The sequence below is a fragment of the Moschus berezovskii genome, chromosome 20 (genome assembly GCF_049115385.1).
Source record: "Moschus berezovskii isolate FMDL1 chromosome 20, NW_MosBer_1.0, whole genome shotgun sequence".
In the NCBI taxonomy this organism is placed as follows: Eukaryota; Metazoa; Chordata; class Mammalia; order Artiodactyla; family Moschidae; genus Moschus; species Moschus berezovskii.
Window position 1 is genome coordinate 42,158,491 of NC_142479.1, and position 24,242 is coordinate 42,182,732.

The 24,242-nt window shown below is 48.1% G+C and overlaps 1 protein-coding gene across 3 annotated transcripts in view; it reads left to right on the plus strand.

Moving 5' to 3' along the window:
- SHISA6 (shisa family member 6) overlaps nucleotides 1-24,242 on the plus strand; it is a 261,715-nt gene that overhangs the window by 17,444 nt on the left and 220,029 nt on the right. For all 3 annotated transcript variants that reach the window (XM_088828461.1, XM_055407298.2, XM_088828462.1), the window contains exon 2: nucleotides 6,438-6,598. In XM_088828461.1, the coding sequence (XP_088684587.1) occupies nucleotides 6,438-6,598 (161 nt within the window). The remainder of the gene's footprint in view (nucleotides 1-6,437; nucleotides 6,599-24,242) is intronic.

Below are 24,242 nucleotides of genomic sequence, written 5' to 3' on the forward strand. Positions count from 1 at the left end.
AGCCTCTGTAGTTGAACCCACTTGCATTTGAAATCTGGACTTATCGCTTATTAGCTGTGTGACCTCGGGCAAGATATCTAGCATCTCTTAGTCTTAATTTTCTCATCAGTAAACTATGGTTACTAATAGCACCTACTCTATAGGGTCCTTTTGAGGATTATATAAGATCACACATCAAAGAGTTTAGCGCTATGTCTGGCACACAGTAATTGCTCAGTAAATTAAAGCCTTTAATTTCCTGAGCTGGCAGGACTATGAAGCAGAGTTATAACCAAGGTTATGTTTACTTTTCTAATGTTGAGGGAATCGTTTGCCATTTTGAAACAGATTTCATGTCTTGAATGCAGGTAGCACACATCAGAATGTTGACTGGGCTTGGTCCCTACAGGGGTTGTGATGACTCAATACTTAGGAAAATACAAATGCACTTTCATTCCTTGAGACCACTGACAACATTAACCAAGGTGTTAAGGGAATGAATAATTGGTCTTGACCTGAACCACTCATTGACTAATTGTTTCTCCACGCCCAAATATTAACTGGCATTTGCTGAATTAGCAGACTCAGCTGGAAAGACTAGGAGAACTCATTCAAGCTGACAATTCCTAGGAAAGTGAGATGTATAAAAAAGGCAGTCGCAGTGATCAGAAGGACATCAGGACTCCAGCAAAGAAGCCCTGAGTTGACATTTCAATTCCATCGATGTTTTGGTCCTAGAATTAGCCTGAGCCTCAGTTTCGTGTTTAAAATTGGGGTAACCATAGCTGCGAAGGTTCCAGGTTTGGTAGAGGCAGCATGCCGGATGAGGCAGGTGAGGCCCTTAGAACCTGGTCAGTGTTCTCCCCGTGTGAGAGGCGACTCAGTTCAGCAGATGGCTAACACACAAGCAATGAGTCCTGCAGAACATGAACACTTCCTGGCTTGAGCGATCAGAATGACTGTTTTCCCTGCTCAGATTTGCTGCCCAATTAATTAACTCTCCCCTGCTTGCCACACATTCACGCAAGCCAAGGAATCCATGTGCGGCGAACCAAAACAATTAGGTAGATAATTCAGGCAAAAAGCATCGCTTTGTTTCCTGTATCCAGATACTGCAGCGAAGTGGCTTTGGGGGAGGGGGAGGTTGGGGAGTTGGGATGAGCAGGACAAAGAACCAGATTCTTCAAGCTCTTAAATTAGAACCTCTGTAGTCGGCATGGGGATGGGGGGTGGGGTGGGGCTGCCCTTGGCTGGGAACCGGCTTCAGTCCTCACTGGCCAGTCTCTCTCTCCCCACCCAGATTCTCTTTCCCTGGGAAGGTCTCTCTCTGATCCCTTCTCCCCATCTCTTGCCTTGTGGATCTCTTTCTTTCTCTGAGTTTCTCTTTGACTCTGTGTCCCATTTTCTCTCTGGCTCTGCCTGCCTGCCTGTTTCTGACCCCTGCCCTGCTCCCGTGCCATTGCCTCTGTTGACTCCGTCATCTCTGAATCTTGCCCTCTGCCGCTCTCTGGCTCTGAGGCTCCGACTCTCTCCCATCTGTTTGGCTCCCTCTGTCTCCACCTCTGTCCCTCTGTCGCTCCCTTGCTCTCTCTGCCACTGCCTGACCTTCTCTCTCCCCTTCTCCTGAGTCTCTGCCCCTTCCTCCGATCCCTGAAAGAAACGGCCGCTCTATCGCAAAATCCCCTTCATTCTTCCTTGGTGACCAATTTTCTTTCCTACGGTGAGAAAGTAGCTCAGGCCTTAACCCATTTCCTCCGGCGTATCCAAATTAATTAGGTGAGGCTGGGATCGCACATTTCAGAATTAGAGTAATATTTATTGAGCACCCTGGAGAGAAGGGCATGGAAAGTGGAGAGGAACGGGAGTGAGGAGGGAGGTCACCGATCTGAGGAGCTGAGGGAAGCGGGTGTGAGGTGATGGAGGGGGACCCAGCACCATCCAGGAACAAGGACCACCTTTCTGGCTGCCTGAGGGCACAGGGCAAGGGGGAGCCCTAGCGGGGCTGTGCTCAGGAGGCAGAGAAGCCTGCTGTGGGCGTGGCCTCCTTGGGACCACACAGGGCAGGGTCCCTGCAGCCTAGCTAGCCTGTCTGTTCAGCACGTGTCCTTCTCCTTCGGCTGGGCAGCCCAACTCAGCCCTGCCAACAGGGCACCTGGAGAGGGTATCACGCAAGGCATTACCTTCAGCAGGAGACAGCTTGGCTGTAACCCAGTTAAAACTCCTTCTCCAGCAGCAAGCAGGGATGCTCTGGGGCACCTGATGTTCTCCAGAGAGGCGTCTTCCCCCTCACTTCTCAGCCCTCAGCATTGGCATGGCTTCTCAGGATCGAGTACCGAGAGCCACCCCCAACCAATCCTAAGAGTCCCGGTCACAGGTTGAACATCTCTTCTCTGCCAGGTCCTCCTTGGGCAATAAGCCTGGAGTGAATCTGCTGTGGGTTTGCCATTTACACTGTCTATATGGACCAAAAGGATGCTGGGTTGAAAGTCCTACAAACGCTGGGATGGAGATACTCTTTGCTCCTTTCTCTCTTTGAGTAATGGCCAAGCAATGTGACAGGACCCAGAGATACACTGACGGGTCAGACACACAAGATCCCCTGAATTTCAAGATGTTCGTCTCAGTGTTGCCAGCCCTACTTGTCTCAGAGCCCAGTCCAGTGTCCCATCTTGGTAGATATTGCAGGAACTAGACTGCATTGAGCGTTCATCAAAGACCTACTTCACATAGTGCTATGTACATGTGACTCAGAGTTTCTCAGCCTTGCCAGCACTTTGGGTGGGATAATTCTTTGTGGGGGTGGGGGTGGGGGGGGCTGTCCTGTGCAGTGTGGGATGTTTAGCAACATCCTTGGCCTCCGCCCACCAGTTGCCAATCAACTTCCCTCCCCAGTTGTATGACAACCAAAAAATGTCACCAGACATTGCCAAATGTCCCCTAAGGGGCAAAATCACTGTCATTCACATAGATTTAGTCTTGTCTTTCCGAAAACATGGACTTAACCACTTGACTCTGTTTTTCCTTCATATATTTCCTTCATAGATAAGAACTTGAGAAGCAGGATAAAGACAGAAAAAGAATATAAACTTTTTTGGGGGAGTAACTGAAGTGACTTAGCAGCAGCAGCAATAGTCGCTTTACTGAGATGTAATTCACCTACTATAAAATTCATCCTTAAATTTAGAAGTGTCCAGTTCAGTGATTTTTGTACATTTTCAGAGTTGTCCAACTATCACCACTGTCTGGTTTTAGAATATTTTCATCATCCCCCAAAGAAAACCCATACCTATTAATAGTCATTCTTCATTAACCCCTCCATTAGCCCCTAGTAGGGCTTCCCTAGTGGCCAAGCGGTAAAGAATCCACCTGCCAGTGCAGGAGACGCTGGTTTGCTCCCTGGTCGGGAAGATCCTTTGGAGAAGGAAATGGCAACCCACTCCAGTATTCTTGCCTGGGAAGTCACGTGGACAGAGGAGCCTGGCAGGCTATAGTCCATGGGGTCACAAAGAGTTGGACACAGCTGAGCAGCTAAACAGCAACAACAGCCCCTGGTAACCACCAGTCTATTTCTACCTCTGCCGATCTGCCGAATCTGGGTATTTTATATATGTAGAGTCATAAGCTGTGGTCTTTTGTGACTGGCTTCTTTCAGGCAGCATGTTGTTTTCAAGGTCATTCATGTTGTAGCATATATCAAAGCATCTTGCTTTTTTAAGCCTGAATAATAATACTTTGTGTGACTACACAATATTTTATTAATCCATTCATCCGTTGGTGGGCATTTGGGTTATTTCCACCTTTTGGCTATTGTTAATAATGCTGCTATGAAGTTTCGTATACAAAGTTTGTATAGGCATATGTTTTCATTTCTGTTGGGCATACACCTAGAAGTATTCTAATTGCTGGGCCATATGGCAACTCTATGTTTAATATTGGAGGAACTGCCAAACTGTTTACCAAAGGGCCTGCACCATTTTGCATTCCCACTGGTAGTATATGAAAGCTCCGATTTCTCCACATCCGTGCCAACATTTGGAATTGTCTTTTGGTCACAGCTATCCTGGTGGGTGTGACCATGTATCACATTGTACTTTCCTGTTGACTAGCGATGTTGAGCTACTTTTCATGTGTACCTTCTTTGGAGCAATGTCTGATTATATTGCGCCCATTTTTAAATTGTGTTGTTTGTTTTTTATTGCTGAATTATAAGAGTTCTTTAAATGTTCTGAATGCAGATCTCTTAGCAGAAATATGATTTGCAAATATTTTCTCCCATTCTCTGGGTTGTCTTTCATTTTCTTGGTGCTATATTCTGATGTTGAAATGATTTTAGTTTTGATGAAGTTGAGTCTGCAAATTTTTTCTTTTGTTCCTTCTGCTTGGGTGTCATATCTAAGAAACCATTGCCAAATCTGAGGTTACAGAGACTGACTTCTCAATTTTCTTCTGAGAGGATATAGCTTTAGCTCTGATATTTAGGTTTATGATCCATTTTGAATTAATTGCTATGTATGATATGAGGTGAGGGTGCAGTTTTATTCTCTGCATGTGGATGTCCATTTGTTGAAGAAACTTCTTTTCCAGTGATCATGGCGTCCTTGTCGAAAATTAGTTGAACATAGATGTATAGGTTTATTTCTGGACTCTTCAATTTGATTCCACTGGTCTGTACTTCTGTTGTAACTTTTAACTCGCTACCTCCTTACCATGGAAAAATGGTAGGAAAGTGTCTTTCATAAATAGGGTGATGGAGTCTAGGTAATTTGTATGGATGTGTGGTTAAAAAAATATATAAAATATTGATCACATTTTGGAATTAAAAGGGATCTTTGAGGTCATGTTAGTTTAAACTGTTTTGCTGCTGGGGAATAAAAAGATTAAATTTCAATTTCAGAGGCTAACAAATCTGTCTGAAGATTCACAGCTCATCAGTGGCAGAGCTGGTATTAGAACGCAAATCTCTCGATTTTGTAGGGCAGTGTTTTTTTCTTATTCCTAGGCTCCAGGTCTGCCCAAAGTTCCTTTACCAAACTAGTGAGGTTCTGTCTGAGCCTCCCTCACTTCTTGGTCCACAGAAGTGAATGAGGTGGTTGATGTGTGTGTTTTTCTTCCTAGAGCCTGAGGAAAAAAAGCAAGCCAGCACGGGGAAAGCATTTGGAAAATCTGAAATTGCTGTATAAATGCTACTAAATGATAAGATTGCCAGCTTGCTGCTCCTCTCCTAGGAAGGTTCAGCATGTCAGAGGCAGAATAATGAAAGGAAACAATTCACTCTCAGACTCCTTCTTAAACTGCTGTGGTTGTCACTTTTCAAGGAAGGGGGCAGAGTGCAGGGAGCTAGAAGGAAGCCTTGGGGCGGGCTGGGTGTGGCCAGATCTCAGGTGGGCTGGACGGGCTGGGAGAGAACTGGAAGTGCAGTGCCTCACCCACGCCTGAGGGACAGCCCAGGTACATGGAAGAGTCCTTGCCTCGCTCATGCAAACAACTGGGCACCTGACCCTGAAATGACCATGTCCGATGGTGGTCCCTTGGGTCTCCTCAGAACATCCTATGTGTCCCTGTTTTCTACCAACAGTAGAAACCCGCAGTAGAAACCTGTGATATTAACAGTAGAAACCTGTGATATTAACCTGCAGAGGGAGTCTTGTTCCAAACCAGGTGTGGGAGTGATTTCCCCTCAATGCTGAGCCCCTGGATGGTAGGACCTGTGTTCTCTTTACCCCTCTCTCTGCTGTGACTGAGGCATGCCGAGTCCTTAATTAATGCACTTTTGGTGCTGAGTGAATGAAACCTGCTCTTGTGGTACTGGGGCCTCTCCAGCTCCATCAGCATCTCTGTACATGTCTCTTTCCTCGCGTGTATTTTTCTCTCTCTCTGTTTGAGATTGCTCCATCCTCTAAGCTCCAGCTGCCTTCACTGCTTGCACCGTCCTTGTATTCTGATATTTATCATTTATCTGTACGTCCAGCCTTTGCAGCTAAAGCACCCCTTTATTTGACCACGGGAGCTGTGTTTTATACTTATTTGGGTCACCTTTATAGATACACTCTCCTTGGTGTGTGTCTTTCGATGGGGAGGTTGATCCCCCTGATATTAATTACCTGCCGCTGAACTGGAGGCCAACAGTGACCACCTTTCACTGCGGTGGCATTCCTCACAGCACCGCCTGTAGTATCTGCCTGGCATAGGGGCTTATTTGGGGAGCAGCATTTTGAAAGGGCTCAGAATTCATTAGTATGAAATGAATCAGAGAAAGAAACCACAATCACAATCTTTTAATACCTGTCCCGTCAGGCATGGCAGCCTCTCCCCTATATCCCTACTGGGCCCAACACCAGATGATGCTGTGGCTGTAACTGAATACTGGGTCTCCATCCATCAAAGGGCCAGTGAAAGTCGCCCAGCCAGCTGGCTCACTGGTTTGGTGAATCTCACTGTGTGATCTCTGTCTCTTTCAGGGCTCTGGCTGACATCCTAAGACAACAGGGACCAATCCCCATAGCACACTGTGAAAGAGAAACTATCTCGGCCATCGATAGCTCTCCCAAAGAGAACACGCCAGTCCGATCGACCTCCAAAAACCACTACACCCCTGTGCGCACGGCCAAGCAGACTCCAGGTAAGTGAGCGCTGATCACTTTGCCTCTCTGCTGAGGCTGGTGAGAGGATTCTGTGGTGTTTCTGCTTCAGCCAGGCAGGTCGTGGAGCCCTGACCTGGTGGGCTTGTGGCAGAGTCTGGGGACTGTTCCCCCTGGGGAGAGAGTGGCATGGGAGACCGCCGCCAGTGAGTGTCTGGGCTGGAGGAGAGCTGATTGTTTAGGGCCTCTGGGATCTCGTGAGTGTCTGTTAATTCTCTTCCCTGAAGGGAACCTGCGGCAGCCTTGGGGGTGAGGTATAGTTACTGTCCTGCGCACGTGGTGGGAAGGCAGGTATTTGACAAGAAGTGGCTGCAATCAGAGACTGCTCAACTGTTGGAATCTCAAAAAGCGTTTCCCATGGGTACGGATTACGTCTGTGTTGTAGGATAACCCTTTCCTGTGCTCTGTGGATTCTCTAGACATATGAGTTGCTGTGTAATAGCAGTATACTGGTGTTCTTCTGCTTGGTCATCACTGCAACCCATGGAACAATAAACAAAACAAAGGAATAACAATAAATAATATACCCTCACATGTGTGGGGATCTTTCTGTGTGCCAAGTGTTATGCTGATTATTTTACATGTATTGTTTTACTTATTTTTCACAGCAGCCTTTGAAGTGCTTATATTATCCTCTTTTTATATATGGAACAGAAAGGCTCAGTAATTTTTCCAAGGACATATAGTTAGTATGAAAGCAAGCCTGGATTCAAACTGAGGCATGCAGGTAACAACAGTCAGGTCTAGAAAACCCTAGTATCCTAATCCAGTTTGGGACATTACTTTCTCAGAGTTTCTGAGAGGACTGTCCCCTTACAAGAGCAGCTGGGAAGGTCATCTCTCATTGTGAGCATTACCAGACAGTCTACTACTAACGCCAATCTCAGACATGGCATCTGTGTTGATACTTGGATCTGAAATCGTCACCCTATAGCTCTTCAGAGGCTGTAGGGTCTAAACTAAACCTGCAATAAAGATATGCAGTCACTAGGTGGCAATAGGCCTGTTACGAATTCACACTGCAGCAGACATGCTGTTGAGACCACATTTATTAAATCAGAAATCACATGCTTGCCTTTGAGGTAATAGAGTTAAAAATCAGGGACATTCACCTCCCCCAAATGTACACATACGAATATATATTTGATCCAACATGTTGTGTAGGGTTTACGAGGTTCTTCCAAAGTTAAAAATCTCTGATTTAAAATTAAAGATGAGAAATCCACCCTTGCAAAAATTCTAAGATGCATTTTTAGCCTGAATATCATAAGTGTTTAAAATGTAAGTAATAGAAGGAACTGGCAAAAACCTCAGAGACCAGTGATTATCTCCCTTGCTGCATATTAGAATCACCTGGGGAAGCTCTTAAACTTGCTGATGATGCTGGTGTCTGGGTCCCACCAATTAACCAGAGTTTCTGGGGATGCTGCTGGCAGCAGTATTTTAAAAAATCGCTCGAAAGTGATTCTAACACACATACAGAATAAAGAACCACTTGTCCAGATGGATTCCTTTATTTTATGAATGAAAGGCTATGCCAGTCGTTCTCAAATTAGGCTGCATGTTGGAATCACCTTGGGAGCTTTAAAAATTAAGAGTACCTGGGCCTCACCCCCAGAGATTATAATTTAATTGATGTAGGGGTGTGACCTGAGCAGGAGGTGGAGGGCATGTTCCTTTCTAATACGTTGTCGTCGTTCAGTCGTGGCCAGCTCTTTGTGACCCCATGGACTGCAGCACTCCAGGCTTCACTGTCCTTTACTATCTCCCAGAGTTTGCTCAAACTCATGTCTGTTGAGTCAATGATGCCATCCAACTATCTCATTCTCTGTCCCTGCACTTCTCCTCCTACCTTCAATCTTTCCCAGAGTCAGGGTCTTTTCCAGTGAGTTGGCTCTTCATATCAGCTGGATAAAGTATTGGAGCTTCAGTTTCAGCATCAGTCCTTCCAATGAATATTCAGGGTTGATTTCCTTTAGGATTGACTGGTTTGGTCTCTTTGCAGTCCTAGGGACTCTCGAGAGGCTTCTCCAGCACCACAGGTGATTTTAATATGGAGCAAAGTTTGGGGAATCACTGAGCTGTGGAAATTGCAGAAAGGTGCCATTCTAACTTATTGTTGATTGTCTGATTTAAACTTGGTATTGTGACCATCTGCACGGGGGCCTTTCTCTTTCTCCAAAGACTCATGGTTTGAAGTTAGGCTCTTCCAGAATCTTGTCTGTGATTTTGGGACTTCAGGTCACTCTGGTACCCAAAGCATTCCTGGAAATTTATCTTCATCCCTCTGTTCCGCTTTTCTCTGTCTCATTCACAAACCAGATAGTTCCCAGTCACTGAGTCTAGTGTAAGTGGACAGTCTTGATTTGCCCTTAAATGCCTTTCGCTGGTCGTGAAGATCTGTCATTTCTTCTGGTTTCCGTACATATCCTTTCCTCTGTTGATCTGAGAAGAGAAGCTTATAGTTAAATGATTCACTCCTTTGTTTTGAGAAATCCCTCCCTGTATTTCTCAATTTGGAACTCTTCATTTGGCTTTTAGAGATGGGAATTGTTCCCTGGCCCAGAATGCATTCTCAGTGGTGATACTTAGATTTAAAAGCAATTTCATAACCATCTGCAATGTCTACAACTTCTAATGGATGCAACTGTTTTTCCGAATAACTGATCCTTTGCCACAGAAGACTGCGTTTTGAGCAGAAGTTAAAATAAAACTTTGTGTGAGTCTTCAAAGTGGAGACTTGTGGTTTCACCACTGGTCAAATCAACAGATCACGGATCAGAGGAGTATTGTGGCGAGAGTCTTGTTGGGAGATCTTGAGAAAGGCATCCAGAAATCTCAGGAGGCATCATAGCCTATGAGTCTGAACCAGCCACATCAGCATCACTTGAGAGTTTTTGAGAAATGCAGAGTCTTAGGCTCCCATCTCACCTGCTTGAGGAGAATTTGCATTTTCATGAGCTCACGTAGCAAGTAACATTTAAAAAGCCCTGACACAACATGGGCTGTGACATAAATGCCTCTCAGTTTTTTTTTTTTTTCCTTTTCTTCCCCTTTCACATGCCTCATATGTGACTTTGGCAAGTTTCTTTGCCTTTCCAGGTTTCTTCATCTGCCTCGAGGCTAATAGTACAGCTGTATCAGCTCAGCCGTGTCCGACTCTTTGTGACCTCATGGACTGCAGCATGCCAGGATTCCCAGTCCATCACCAACTCCCAGAGTTGACTCAGACTCATGTCCATTGAGTTGGTGATGCCACCCAACCATCTCATCTTCTGTTGTCCCCTTCTCCTCCCACCTTCAATCTTCCCCAGCATCAGGGTCTTTTCAAGAGTCAGGTCTTCGCATCAGGTGGCCAAAGTGTTGGAGTTTCAGCTTCAACATCAGTCCTTCCAATGAACATTCAGGACTGATTTCCTTTAGGATGGACTGGTTGGATCTCCTTGTAGTCCAAGGGACTCTCAAGAGTCTTCTCCAACACCACAGTTCAAAAGCATCAATTCTATGATGCTCAGCTTTCTTTATAGTCCAACTCTCATATCTGTACATGACTATTGGAAAAGCCATAGCCTTGACTAGACGGATCTTTGTTGGCAAAGTATTGTCTCTGCTTTTTAATATGCTGTCTAAGTTGGTTATAACTTTTCTTCCAAGGAGTAAGCATCTTTTAATTTCATGTCTGCAGTCACCATCTGCAGTGATTTTGGAGTCCCCCCAAAATAAAGTCTGTCACTGTTTCCACTGTTTCCCCATCTATTTGCCATGAAGTGATGGGACCGGATGCCATAATCTTAGTTTTCTGAATGTGTAGAGTTGTTTAATTAGTTAAACTAAGGAGATCACTTAAAATAGATCCTGAACATAGCAAACCTCTATATCAGCCATTGTGGGGCTATGGAAGTATATTCACAACTCAAGGCAAATAAATCAAATTAATGAGATAAATATAGGCATTGGTGTCCTTAGACCAGGAAGGATCCATGGGGTTTTATCTAGGATGAAAGCCCCTGGCCCCAGGTCTTCTGTGCTTGCCCCTGCCCATAGCACATCCTCTGAGGATGAAGGCACTTTGGAGGGCTTTATGGGGCTCTTGCATGTCGAAAGCACAGGCTTGTTTGGTTTAGGGAGTGGAATGAGGGTCCTGCCTTAATAATAGTAAAAGCAATGATACCACGAATCTGGAGTACCCACTCCTTCTGGCTAGTCTGTTAGTTACTTTATTTACAATGCAAAGGGGGTCCTGCAACATTTCATAGCTATAACATCTCTTATTTCCACATTGGCAGAAAATTCTTCTTTCCTTCCATAAGAGCTCTTTATCCTAACTCTTCTAGAAATCCCTCTCCAGTTTAAAAGGGAGCTTTAATACTGGACAGTTACTTTGGACACGGAAAATCAGTGAAGCCCATTTCCATCTCCCACCTCTCAAATCTGGCTGCCTCTAGACTCTCACTACTCAAAGTGTGGTCTATGGACCAGTAGTAACTGCATCCCACAAGAGCTTGTTAGAAGTGCAGTCTCTTGGGCCCTTCCCCTGACCTCGTGATTCAGAATCTGCATTTTAACAAGATCTTTAGGCGATTTGTACATAAATTAAAGTTGGAGAAGATCCCATTAGCACCGCAAGCCTCAGTCCTGATGACACACTGGAATGATGTAAGCAATTCTGGTAACATTAATGCCTGGCCCTTACCTCCCAGGATTCTGATTGAATTGGTCTGGGGTGGGACGTTAGTATTTTTCAAAAACTTCCCACACGATTCCATTGTTCAACAAACCAAGAAGCAAAGCTAAGGAAAGATTGTCAAAAAGAAAAATGTCCTCAAGGACTGCAGAGTCTGAATTCACATCAAGATTCACAAAGATGGAGCTTGGCTGGTCCTTCCTAGTGAGCCTCAGGGCTAAGTCTTCTCCATGGCAGGTGGGCTGAAGGAGTGGGGTATTTGGGCTCATGTGAGAGAGGGAGAAGTCAGTCTATAGCTATGAATGGAGTCCCCTGGGCAGATGTAGGTGTGAGTAAAAATACAGCAGGCTCCCCATCCACAGATTCAACCAAGTTCAGATCCTGTACTGTGTTTACCATCCAAGGTTGGCTGAATCCTTGGATGTGGAAGCCGCAGGTACAGAGGGTTGACTTTGGGACTCAGGTATCCATGGAATTTGGCTTCCCTTGCAGTTCCTGGAACCATCCCTTGGATACCAGGGGCTGACTGCATCAGAACTGGTTGGCAGAGCGAGCAGAGCTGGGCATCATGATATGTACTGTATCTGGAATTGCAGGTCCCTGAGCCCAGGATCTCAGAGGCTTGCAGTGGGCTTGCATGACCTTCAGGAATGGGGAGGAGTGGGGACCTTGTGTGTTCACCTGGCCTGATTCACTCCTAAAGAACCTGTCTTGGGACAGCTTGGGGAGAGTAGGGGTACCCATCCCTTGGATATCACGTGTTGGGGTTCCAAAGTCTTGATAACCAACTTACCATCATCAAGAGTGGCGTCTGCTGGAGGGAATAAATATTTATTCCCTCCAGCTCCACACCACTGGGAGTTGTGTACGTGAGTTATCAGTCCTCTGCTTCCTGTCAAAGCCGCCTGCATTAATGGCAGACCAAGGGAGCCAAGGGGCATGCCTCCAAGCTTCATGGAGACCAAGAATGGGGCTGGACAGTTGACCGAGGGGCTCTTAGTTACAGCACTGCATGACCCGGCCCCTCAGTGCTTCCTTGAGCTCAGACCCTGTTACCTTCTGCCTTTCTCTCTGGGATCCAGACACCTGACCCTCCTCAAGTCAGCATGTTCTTGCCTTGGGGTATTTTCCCTTCTCTTTGGTGGCAGGAAACTGTCCAGGATCAGATATTTGTGCTGTGAAAGTTCATGCTCACAAGAGGTTGATGACGTTTCCTAATCTCCTCATCTGCTCCTGTCCTCTGCTTCATTTTCTTCTGGGCACCTACACCATCTAACACCATAGATTGTTAAGATCACTAGTTTATTGTCCCTGTCCCTATCAGAATGTAAGCTCCATGTAGGCAAGGGTTTGTCTTATTCTCTGTGGCATCTTAGATCCAAGAGCATTCCCTGTAAGCTTATTGTCACAGCTCAGTGAGTATTTGCAGGGAGTGTCAAGATGGTCCTTCACTTGGAAAGATGGAGGAGCCAGGCAGGCGTTAGTGACCTGCCTGAATGCTGCAGAGCTCTCATCAAGGTTGTGTGACCCTCTGCTGCCCTGTCTGCACAAGTAGCATAGAGTTGGCCACACTGACAGCCCAGTGGGCCAGTTATACAGTGGGGAGCTGAGCTAGGAGGTGCCGGTTTCCAGCGCCCAGGCTTCACCCCACAGCCTTTCTCCTCCCATCTTGGGGCTGACCCAGGACTCCAGGTTCAGTGTGGCCAGAGAGTTGGAGCTTTGCTTGCTCCCATCTGTAGAATGGGTTAATAGTAGCGCTTCCCTCCTAGGGCTGCTGTGGGGAGTAAAGGAATGTTAATGCAATCAGAGCAGCATCTGGCAGAGAGAAACACCGTTTCAGGCCTGCACGTCTTCCTCTGGTGGTCACCAAGCCACGTGTGGCTGTTTGTGGAGGGCTTGAAATATGTTTCAGAACCTGACAAAATTTCAAAGAGTCAGTGTGAAAAAAGAATGTTAAAATAGCTCCATAATTTTTTATATTGATTACATTTGAAATGATAATATTTTGGATATATCAGGTTAAATAGAATCTATTATTAAAATGAATGTCATATATTTCTTTTCATTTTTTAACATGATGACTAAGAAATGTGGACTTACCTATGTGGGTCATATCTATGATTTGCCTCTCATTGATACTGGACAGGGCTGGTTTAAATGTTAGTGGTGTGGGAGCCATCCCTGATGGTCTGGTGGTTAAGGCTCCGTGCTTCCAATGCAGGGGGCCTGGGTTGGATCCCCAGTCAGGGAAGTAAGATCCCGCATGCCGCATGGCCAAAGATTAAATAAATGCAGTTTTACAAATGTTAGTGGTGTGGAGCATCTCCTTGAGTTCAAGTTTCGGTCTTGAACAAAAAATCCTCTCCGTTTGGGGAGCTTACACTGTAACGGAGGAGAGGTCAACAGGTAAATAATTTCAGCGAGTGCTAAATGCTCCGGGCATAGGCAGGCAGGTGATGTGTCAGAGGAAGGCTGGGGAAAGGGAGGCCTGCTTCTAAAAATTTATTTTTCTTGAAGTGTAGTTGATTTACTATGTTATGTTAATTTCTGCGGGATAGCAAAGTGACACAGTTATACCTGTGTATACATTCTTTTTCATATTCTTTTATGTTATGGTTTATCACAGGATGTTGAATATAGTCCCCTGTACTATATGATAGGACCTTGCTGTTTATTCATCCTACATATAATAGTTTGCATCTGCTCATCCCAAACGCCCAATGCATCCCTCCCCACCCGCTTCCCCTTGGCACTTGTGATAGTGTGGTCCTCGGAGGTGGCACTTGAGCTGGTACCTGACTGACAGGGAGGAGCCAGCTGTGGGGACATACAGAGGAAGGACATTCTAGGCAGACGGGCCAGCAAGTCCAAAGGCCTTGAGGCTGGCGCACACCTGGCTGTTGATGGAACAGAGAGCAGGCACAGGTGTCGAGTGTGGTCAGTGATGGAGTGGCAGGTGCGTGATGAGAATGGAGGGTAGACGTGGGCTGGCCACGCATGGTCTTGGAGGCCACGGTAAGGAGTGTGGATGTGGTTTAACCATGCTGATCTGATGTCCACTATAGTAAGATAGCCTTGGTTGCCGAGTAGTGGACGTGGACTCTATTGAGAACCAGGATAACCTGTTTAAGTTGTAGTTTAGTAGCTAAGTCATGTTTGACTCTTTGCAACCCCATGGACATAGCGCCTTAGACAGCTCGGCCATCCTGACACGTAGAATAACCAGTTAGCATTTCTAATAAAAAGATGGGCTAATGGGAGAGCTTTCTCTGGCTACTTCTCCTGCATGAAGACGCCCTCCCTGTAAAGAAGGCAGGATAATGCAGTGACAGAACTGGACAAGCCAAGACCCGGATTCTGCCTGAACTTGGACCAGCTGATAGACCTTAGTCCAGGGCTGTTCAGCAGGGCTTGGAAGACTTTTTCTGAAAAGGGCCAGGTTGTAAATGTTTCAGACTCTATGGCCGTAAGTTCTCCATCATAGCTACTCAGCTGGACCACAGAGATACATGAAAGAGTGAGCACCGCTGTGTTCCCATGAAACGCAATTTCTAACAGTAATAGATGGTGGGCAGGGCTGGGCCCATGGCTGTTTTGTTTGTTGACCCCTGTTCTTAATTTCTCTCTGAAAGCCTCAGGCACCTTCCAGGAAACTTCTGCTTCCATGTGACATGTGAGTGGGGGGACACATCCCTCACCAGGATGCTGTGAGCAAGTCAGAGGCCAGCCTAGAGTCGTGAGCCCAGGAGTGCCCCGTAAATGTCAGGTCCTACTCCCCCGCCTCCCTTTCCTGCAACTCTGGTCAGGGTGTTGCTGGATCTTGGCTTTACAGCAGGTAGAATGGGGCCTAGTGAGAGCTAAGGAATTACCATGTCCCAGTAGAGTCCAGGGTCCCCAAGGTGGTTCAGTGGTAAAGAACGCGCCTGCCAATGCAGGAGACACAGGAGAGGTGGGTTCGATTCCTGGGTTGGGAAGTTGCCCTGAAGTAGTAAATGGAAACTCACTCCAGTACTTTTGCCTGGGAAATCCGATGGACAGAGGAGCCTGGAGAGCTACAGTCCCTGGGGTTGCCAAGAGTCGGACACGACTGAACGTCTGAGCATAGAAGGAGGAGACACGGGGACCCCAGCCTGACCTTCTTGGTGGTTATATTCGCCACTGGGGTGACGGTGTAGAAAGTGTGCTGACTAAAGCCATGCATCACCAGGAGGGTGCCCAGCACCCGCATGATGGCAGACTCAGGGTTCCGAATGTCTCCGTGGTGTGGACACCCCAAGGTTATGTTTCCTGCCGGCAGCGCCTCCTTCCATTGTGTCCGATCCCGTTTACTTCTGGTCCTCAGACGCCCTGCTCCTGGGATCCACGCCCCACCCCGATCTCTACCAGCTTGGTTCCTTTAGGTGTCAATGTGCTCCCCCCACCTTAAGGCAGGAGGGGAGCCCTCTCTCCATTTCACCACCGCTCCCCACCCCCTTGCCGCCTGCTTCTCTCCTTGACAGCCGAGCAGAACAGCCGTCTACACCAGCTCCCTCTGCTCCCAGCTGGCTGACTTCCATCCTTGTCTCTGCGCCTCAGTGGCCGTGGGGGTCCCAAGAACAGGCTCCACTGGGCTCTGTGGCTGGAATGGGCCTCCTATCCCTCCTCCCACCAAAACCAAGGCTCTGGCTGCCTGGACCTACTCGGTTTTTGGGCGGCAAGTCCTCCCTGGCTTCACAGGCTCCCACGGTGCTCTGCTCTTCACTCTGGAACATTATGTCCACTCTTTCTCAGCCTCCCTGTTCCTCCCGATCTCGGCCCCCACCCTCGCTGTCCTGACTCCTGGATGGGTCAGCGCCTCCCCAGGGTGCCTGGCACTGCAGAGTCGGGGGCGTGGGTTTAGGGAATGAGTCCCAGCTTGGACCTCTATCCTATGGCATCGCCCTAAGACATGACCGCTGTCAGCGCAGCTCAGGGCCGGGTACACGAGAGCTGTGAACAGCCCACTAACAGTCTTGTGTTTGGGGGTCAGAACCTGTGTGTCCCATGAGTGGGGGAGCAGTCATGCGAGGGAGTCACAGGGGTGAGGTTGACCCTGTGTTTGGTGTGAACAGGCAGAGCAGAGCAGTCGGTAGCCTGGAAACAGCAGTTTTCCGATTGCATTGGAAGAACCTTGGGTCCGGATCTTGGGAGGTGACTGTCCTAGTGTGTTCTGCCCTTAGACATCCATGCCTTGTGTGCCCCAGGGAGGGACATAGCTGCCAGGAAGCCCGAACACCCTGGTCTTTAAAGGATATTCACAATGGATGGTGCTTTTAAAATAATTTTAAAAATCTTTTTATTTTGTATTGAAGTATAGCCGGTTAACAATATTGTGATAGTTTCAGGTGAATAGCGAAGGGACTCAGCATACATTTACATGTATCCAGTCTCCCCCAAGCTCCCCTCTCATCCGGGCTACCACGTAACGTTGAGCAGAGTTCCCTGTGCTAACAGTAGGTCCTTCTTGGTTATGCATTCTAAATATAGCAGAGTGTACATGCCCATCCCAAGCTCCCCAACTACCCCTCCCCTCATCACCCCCGCAACCAGCCATAGCTTCATTCTCTAAGTGTGAGTCCCTTTCTGTCTTGTAAGTTCATTTGTGCCGTTCCTTTTTAGATTTCTCTTCTTTCTGATTTACTTCACTTAGTATGACAGTCTCTAGGTCCATCCATGTTGCTGCAAATGGCATTACTTCATTCTTTTTGATGGCTGAGTAATATTTCTTATATATAATATACATATATATATATATATCACATCTTTCGGATTTTTAAAGAACTTCCTTCTTTTTAAAGAACTTTCTACGTGATGACTTATTTCAATCTTGTAGTTACCCAGTGAGGCAGCCTGTGATCAGGCCCACTTTGTAGATGGGGAGACTGAGACTCAAGGGCTTCAGAAGCCTGTCCAGTGTCATACAACCAGGAGGAACTGATCTGGGCTCTGAAGGAGGGGTAGTCTGACCCCACAGGCCACACCCTGAGGCCAAAATAACCAGAGGTGCAGACAGGGCCCTGGGATCACCTACAGCTCCGTAGAGCCTGTCCCTGCCCCTGGGTCCACGCCTGGCCCTGGCTGCCTAGTGCATGGACTTGCGGCTACAAGGAGGAGCCTAGAGGAGGCTAATGGTCTCAAGATGTGAGCCTCTCAGCTCCAGGACGGACCTCCCTGCCACAAAGGGAACACTCACCCCAGGATGCTTTGAGGAAGGGGTCTGGGAGGAGCTACTGGGCTATATTTAGCTGGGAGTCATTGGGGGTGAGGGGTGGGTGCTGGCCTCAGAACCTCTAAGGTTCTCCCTTTCTGAGAACGTAGAGGGCGTCGCTGGCATCTGAGGGCTGACCCTCCCTGCTTAGAGCCTGCTCCTGCGGGTCCTCCCATCCAGCAGCAGGTAGGGGCTCAGGGGTGGGGGCAGTGGGACAGCCAGTACCCAGGGCCCAGCTGACACGGGCACATGAGTCAGGAGGCCTGATTCCGAGCTCACTCACTTAGTGGCTGCATGCATGCATGCTCAGTCACTTCATTCATATCTGACTGTTTGTGACTCTATGGACTGTAGCCCACTCTGCTCCTCTGTCCATGGGATTCTCCGGGCAAGAATACTGGAGTGGGTTATCATGCCCTCCTCCAAGGGATCTTTCTGACCCAGGGATTGAACCTGTGTCTCCTGTGTTGCAGACAGATTCTTTACTGAGCCCCTTTGGATGCTCTGCTTAGTGGCTATACCAACTCATCTTCCTCTTGGGATTCTGTGATCCCTCCCCATCCTCTGCACCCTGGGGCCAGAGCCCAGACTGGGCCAGATCACCATTCTGTCCTCAAGGCCGGTCAGGTCATGAGCAGAAATGTTCTTTCCTGCTTCAAAATTTAAAACCATTTAGAAAGTGAGTCCTGAGTTGTGTTCCAGGCCTGGGTGGGATGTGGGTGATGGCTTTTCCCAGCACAGGGTTGCCTTAAGAAGGAGGGGGTGCTCCGAAGCAGAGCCCCCGCCAAAAGCCCAAGGAGCTACCCTCATCCTGGTCAAGCCAGCTGTGCCTGACACATCCTTCCAGCCCCAGGGCGTGGTCCTGCTCCTGCCTGGGAACTGCACAGGCTTGGGCTGCCTGGCTGGGCAAGCAGCCCGTGGGGGAGGCAGATGAGGCCTGACTTCACCGTATGGCCAGGGAGCGAGCAGGGCCGCCGAGCTGGGCCTCTAATTACTCACTGCGCCCAGAAAGCAGGAGGATTTAAAATACGTTCCGGCTGTTACCAGAGCGAGGTGCAGGGGAGAGGGAAGGCACTATGGACAGGGTTAGAATTCACAATGACCGCGGTGAGTTGGCAAAACCAAAGACCGACGGAGCACAGCGCAGAGAGGACACATGCAAGAAGGTGCAAGGCAGGCCGGCCAGACGCTAAGGTCGCGACGGGTGAGAGCTCCCGAGGCAAGGGCAGCCCAGCCTCTCTCCAGGCGGGTGCCAGGGCTCTTTTCCCCCAAGGAGCTCCAAGCCCATTCAACACAGTATAGAATATGTAGGACTGATGATGGAAGAGGAGATGATATCCAGCCACCCATCCCTCGATGTGAAGTACCCATCATGTGCTGAGGCAGGCAATGCCTCAGAAGCTTAAATCCAAGAGCAGAAAGACCAGACTAGACAGTGAAAAGATAACCAGCCATACAGACACCTCATCAGAATCAGCCATGTGTTCAGAAGCTTCTCAGGGAGGGGCCTGGTTAGGGCCAGTGCCTTGAAGGTTGGTGGGATTGAATAGGATGGTGGAGAGTGTTCCTGGTCTGTGAACTGGGGGCAGCAAGAGCCTGGCAGGCAGGGTTGCTTAAGGGTGATCACTGCCTCTGGAATAGTTGGTGTGGCTTTTCTGTAAGCAGGTAGTGGTGATAAGGAACTGGGTATGAGACCAGAGGAACTGGAACTCTGTGTCCCATCGGAGCAGGCTGGCTCTGAGCAGGAGTCTCTGCTTTTTCCTTCTCTAAACATAAGGGCTGTGTTCCTGGAGGGCAGGAGGTATGTGGGAAGGGGTGGGGGTGCCTGCTGGGGAGGTGCCATATGGCTCAGTTGGGCTAATGATGGGGGATGGGAGGGTTGGACCCTGCAAGGGGTCTTGTGAGGGTCTAAGATAAGAGGTTCACAGAGCCAGCGGCACGGGGATCATGGCCCCCTGGCAGCGTGTTGGGAGGAAGGAAAGGGGGAGGTCAGGGTGGGACTCAAGATGCTCTGATCCCTTCATTCATACGAAAACAGTTTTAGTCCTTTACCGGGTACCAGTCACCAGGGATGTGGGAGGGAAGAAAGCCAAGTCCCAAGTCACACAGCACTTACATTCAGATGGAAGAGACAGAAAAGAAACTCATAAACATACAACATAAATGGCAGTGGTAAGTGCTTTGAGAGAAATAGGGCAGGAAAAGGGAGTAGTGAGTGATGGGAGCTGGGGGGAAAGAAGCCTGATTTGAAGAAGAGACCTCATTACTGGTTGAATTGCCAAAGCAGAGACCTGACTGATGGAGGACAAGCCACGTGTAACCGTGAGTGCTGCCAGGTGTGTTTGGGGAGCAAAAGGACCAGAGTGGCTGGGGTTGGAGCTAGGGTAGAGATGAGGTAATGGATAAAGTCAGAGTGGTGGGGCCCTGTGGGCCAAATGAAGATCTTGGGTTTCATTCTGAATGTGATGGGAGCCATTGTGGGGATTGCAACAGAGGAGTGATGTGATTTGACTTGTGTTTTACAGAATCGCTCTGCTCAGAATAGACCCTGGAAGGGCAGGGATGGAGGGTTGGAGGAGGTGAGAAAGAGATGGAGACTTGGACTAAGATGGTGGTGGAGGAGGACCTTTGAAAGACTCAGCTTCACTGAGTCTTATTTATTATTAACATCTTATCTTGAATAATTTTAAGCCAGTGGAAAATTTTCAGGTGATTGAATGATTCGGTGAACACATGTATGCTCTTCACCAGTTGTTAACATCTGCCTCCCTCTCTGTCTATCCTCCTTCTCTTCCTCTTCTCATCTCCTCCGACATCACCATTGTCGTCCTCACCTCCGTCATCACCACTGTCGTCCTCACCTCCATCATCATTGCCACCATTGTCAGGATCACCGTCAGCATCACTGCCATCAGCAGCAGCATCAGAACTGAACCGTGTGAGAGGAAGTTGCAGATATGATATCATGATTCTTCATTCCCCACTGTACTTCTGTCCCTGGATCTTCTAAATTCAAGGATGTTCTTCTCCTGTGTCACCATGCAACAACTACTAGATTTAAGAAATTCAGCTTTGTTTCAATGCTAGGATCCAGTAGGATGTGTGATGTATTTGAAGGTAGAAATGACAGCGTTGCTAACAGATGATATGGAAGGTAGGAGGGGAAGGCAGGAGACGTAGATGACTTCAAAGATTTTGGCCAGAGCAAATGAGAATGGCTAGGTCAGTGCAAGGACCTGGAATGAAGAGCTGAGAGCTCTTACCCAAAAGAAAGATAGGAAGGATCTAAGTGTTGGCAGATGCACTGGGCTGCGCTGGGCTGACCGGTTCTCCAGTGGATGTTGCCACAGCAGTTATAAGGGACGTCAGAGAATCTGGCTTTCTTTCTCTCTCGTACACACACACACACACACACACACACTCACACACTCCATAGAGTATATATAGATATACATCCATATACAGACTTTCTTCTCCCAGGGATCTAGACCTGAATTTATCCCAAGATTTATCTCACCATCTCTGGTGGCTCAGATGGTCAAGTATCTGCCTGCAATGTGAAAGACCCAGGTTAAATCCCTGGGTTGGGAAGATCCCCTGGAGAAGAAAATGGCAGCCCATTCCAGTATTCTTGCCTGGAGAATCCCATGGACAGAGGAGCCTGAAAGGGGGTCACAAAGAGTTGGACACAACTGAGCGACTAACACTATCTCACCGTAACTAAGCAGCATCAGTAATGAGCCTGACCCTAAGTGCCTCAAGGACAGGAACATGTCTGCTTTGCTTACTGTATTCATGGTGTACATATCTTGGTCCTTAGCAGTCATTCAATAGCTATTTCTTGAATAAATGACAGAATGAATTCTCTTACTTAATACACTAGACAGGAGGCAGCAATTGTAATTGTATACCTGCAGAATACCTGAAATAACAATTCTCATACAAAAGCAATTTTCTCCTAAAAAAGAGGTCAGTTCAATTATAGTTTGGCTCTATGTTATAAGGGTGCTTCCTTTATCTGATTGCTCTGGCTTTCTAAGCATGTGGCTTCCACATCATAGCCCAAGATGGCTGCTCCAGCTCATGTCATCATGCCTGCATTCCAGGCATCAGGAGGAAGTAAAGGCCAAGAAGATCATGTTGCATGTTTTTGAGGATGCTTGCTTGAAGTTGCCATACCATTCCCACTTACATCACGGTAGCCAAACGTGATCAGTTAAAATATGGGAATTCTTTTACTAAAGAATGGCTTGTTCGGGGACAGCTAGTGATCAGAGTCATTGCCTGGCTTGGATGGCACCTGGGGCTGTGTGATGCTTTCTTCCACAAACCATTGGTGTAAAAAGCTGTTCAGTTCAGTTCCGTTCAGTCGCTCAGTCGTGTCCGACTCTTTGCAACCCCATGAATCATAGCACGCCAGGCCTCCCTGTCCATCGCCAACTCCCGGAGTTCACTCATACTCACTTCCTTAGAGTCGGTGATGCCATCCAGCCATCGTTAATCACTGTGGCTACCATCCCTGCTTCCACAGTAACAACGATTAATGGACTGTAAGTGCACATGACAGGTGAAGCCACTGGGCACCCCTGTAGAAGTGTCTCAAAGCTCTGAAGGGGTTGTGCTTCCTTACTTGGACTCTGATTAGGAATCCAGAACTTTACCCTGATAGCAGAGCCAACACATTCCAGGCAACCTCTGTGGAGAGTCCCCACCTCTGTGTCCCCAGCTGTGTGAGCTCCTTGTGGTCCAAGGCAGTGTCCTATTCACCTTTGGGCCCCCGTACCTTCACCGCCAGGAACTCTGGGCTCCCCTGCACCCTGCATCCTAGCCTGTGCCTGCTGAATGAGGAGAGAAAGATCAGTTTAGATGATTCAGGAGTTTTACCAGATGCAACAAAGCCGATCCTTCCTAAATAGAATGATTGTGGAGGCTTTGCCAGAACTATCTAGAAAAGTGTGTTGATGTGGCCATTGCTCTGGCCCAACAACCTCCCCGTGAGATGAGGCAGGAGCAGTGTCTTCGGGATGGAGACCCCCTGAGTGGGAGAGGGAGGTAGCCAGAAGCTGAGTCAGAGCCCACACTCCCTGGCTTCTCGATTCTGATCTGTATTCAAGCTTTGTATTTCCCTTTGTGTGTGCTTAGCTTAGGGATTTATCACTGCAGCTTAGATGAAATAGATAAGCCTTCACTTTAATAAATGTGGCATTTCTTTCCCCATAAGAATGAGATGGAAGGAAGTGGAGCCTCGGAGGAGGCGGGGTGGGGCGGGGCAGCAGGTGGAGGTGGACAGCCAGGGCTATACTGCGGTCCAAAGTAGCTCTGGGATGGGGAACCTGGGGCACAGTTTGGGGTCATTTTACAGGGAGGTAGTAAGAGGAACAGTCCTGTGTGTCCCAAGGAAAGAAACTATAAGCAGCAGAGTCTTAGGCTTGCTATGGAACCCTTCCTAGAGGGAGCAGTTTGGGTCTCCAGCTTGACTCCTTCTGGTGCTGCTCAAAGACACTTCCTGTAACCCTTTGGAAAGGATGTGGGTGTGAGGTCAGGGGTCGCAGAGCTCTATCAGGTCATGGTCTCAGCTCCAGGGCAAGCAGAGAAGCATATACCTGTGGTGGGAAGTGTGGGTGAGCTATGTGACCTTGAGCAGAGATGTGGCTTAACCTCTCTGGATCTCTGTTTGCTTTTCTCCCTATGAGAATATCTCCTGGTATGATCTTTGTGTGCATGCCCTAGTGGCTCACATGGTAAAGCATCTACCTGTGATGCAGGAGACCCAGGTTTGATCCCTGGGTTGGGAAGATCCCTGGAGGAGGAAATGGTGACCCACTCCTGTGTTCTTGCCTGGGAATTCCATGGACAGAGGACCTTGGTGGGCTACAGTCCATGGGATCGCAGAGTCGGACACGACGAAGCCGCTAACATGATCCTTGTGGAGATAAGAGGCCATGAATATAAGGCCACTAGTTTGAGTGAACCCCGGGAGTTGGTGATGGACAGGGAGGCCTGGCGTGCTGTGATTCATGGGGTCGTGGAGAGTCGGACACGACTGAGCGACTGGACTGAACTGAACTGAGCACAGTCCATGCACGATGGTTGGTGAGAAATCGTGGGAAAGCATTGGCATTATTGGTATGGAGTTTGGATCAGTGTTGCATAATAATTTTAGACTTTTCCTTCCATGACTTTCAGAGCAGGCAACTCTGTGGTTTGGGTCACGTGAACCCACTTTCCTAAGCAGCAATATGATAGGCATCCTTAGAAGTCAGTGATATGATTCTCGTCACCTGCAGATGACAGAATTGCAGTTCAGAAAGGCTGACTGACTCGCTCAAGATCACGCAGCTTGGACGCGGCTGTGCAGCACCCCAAGTGGTTCCAAGAGCTTGTAAAGACAGGCTCTCCCAACCCTCCTGGGCGAACATTGTGTCCAGCCCTCCTAGGAGTTTTCATTCACAGCCCTAAGGTCACGGAGACCAAGAACATCACAGAACAGAGAGAGAGATGGGGCCAGGGCAGTGACCTGTATTTTCAGTTTTCATTAGCAGGATCATGCTCTCAGGGCTGTTAGGCAAACACCTGGCTCCTTAGATTTTCCTGCAAAGGAAGCTCATGATGACCTTCAGAACTGTGAAGATTTGGCTGAGGCTGGTCAGCAGCCTCCGGCCGGTGGGCTCACATGAGTCAGAAGGGCTGGCTGAGCACTCTAAACCTCATCGTT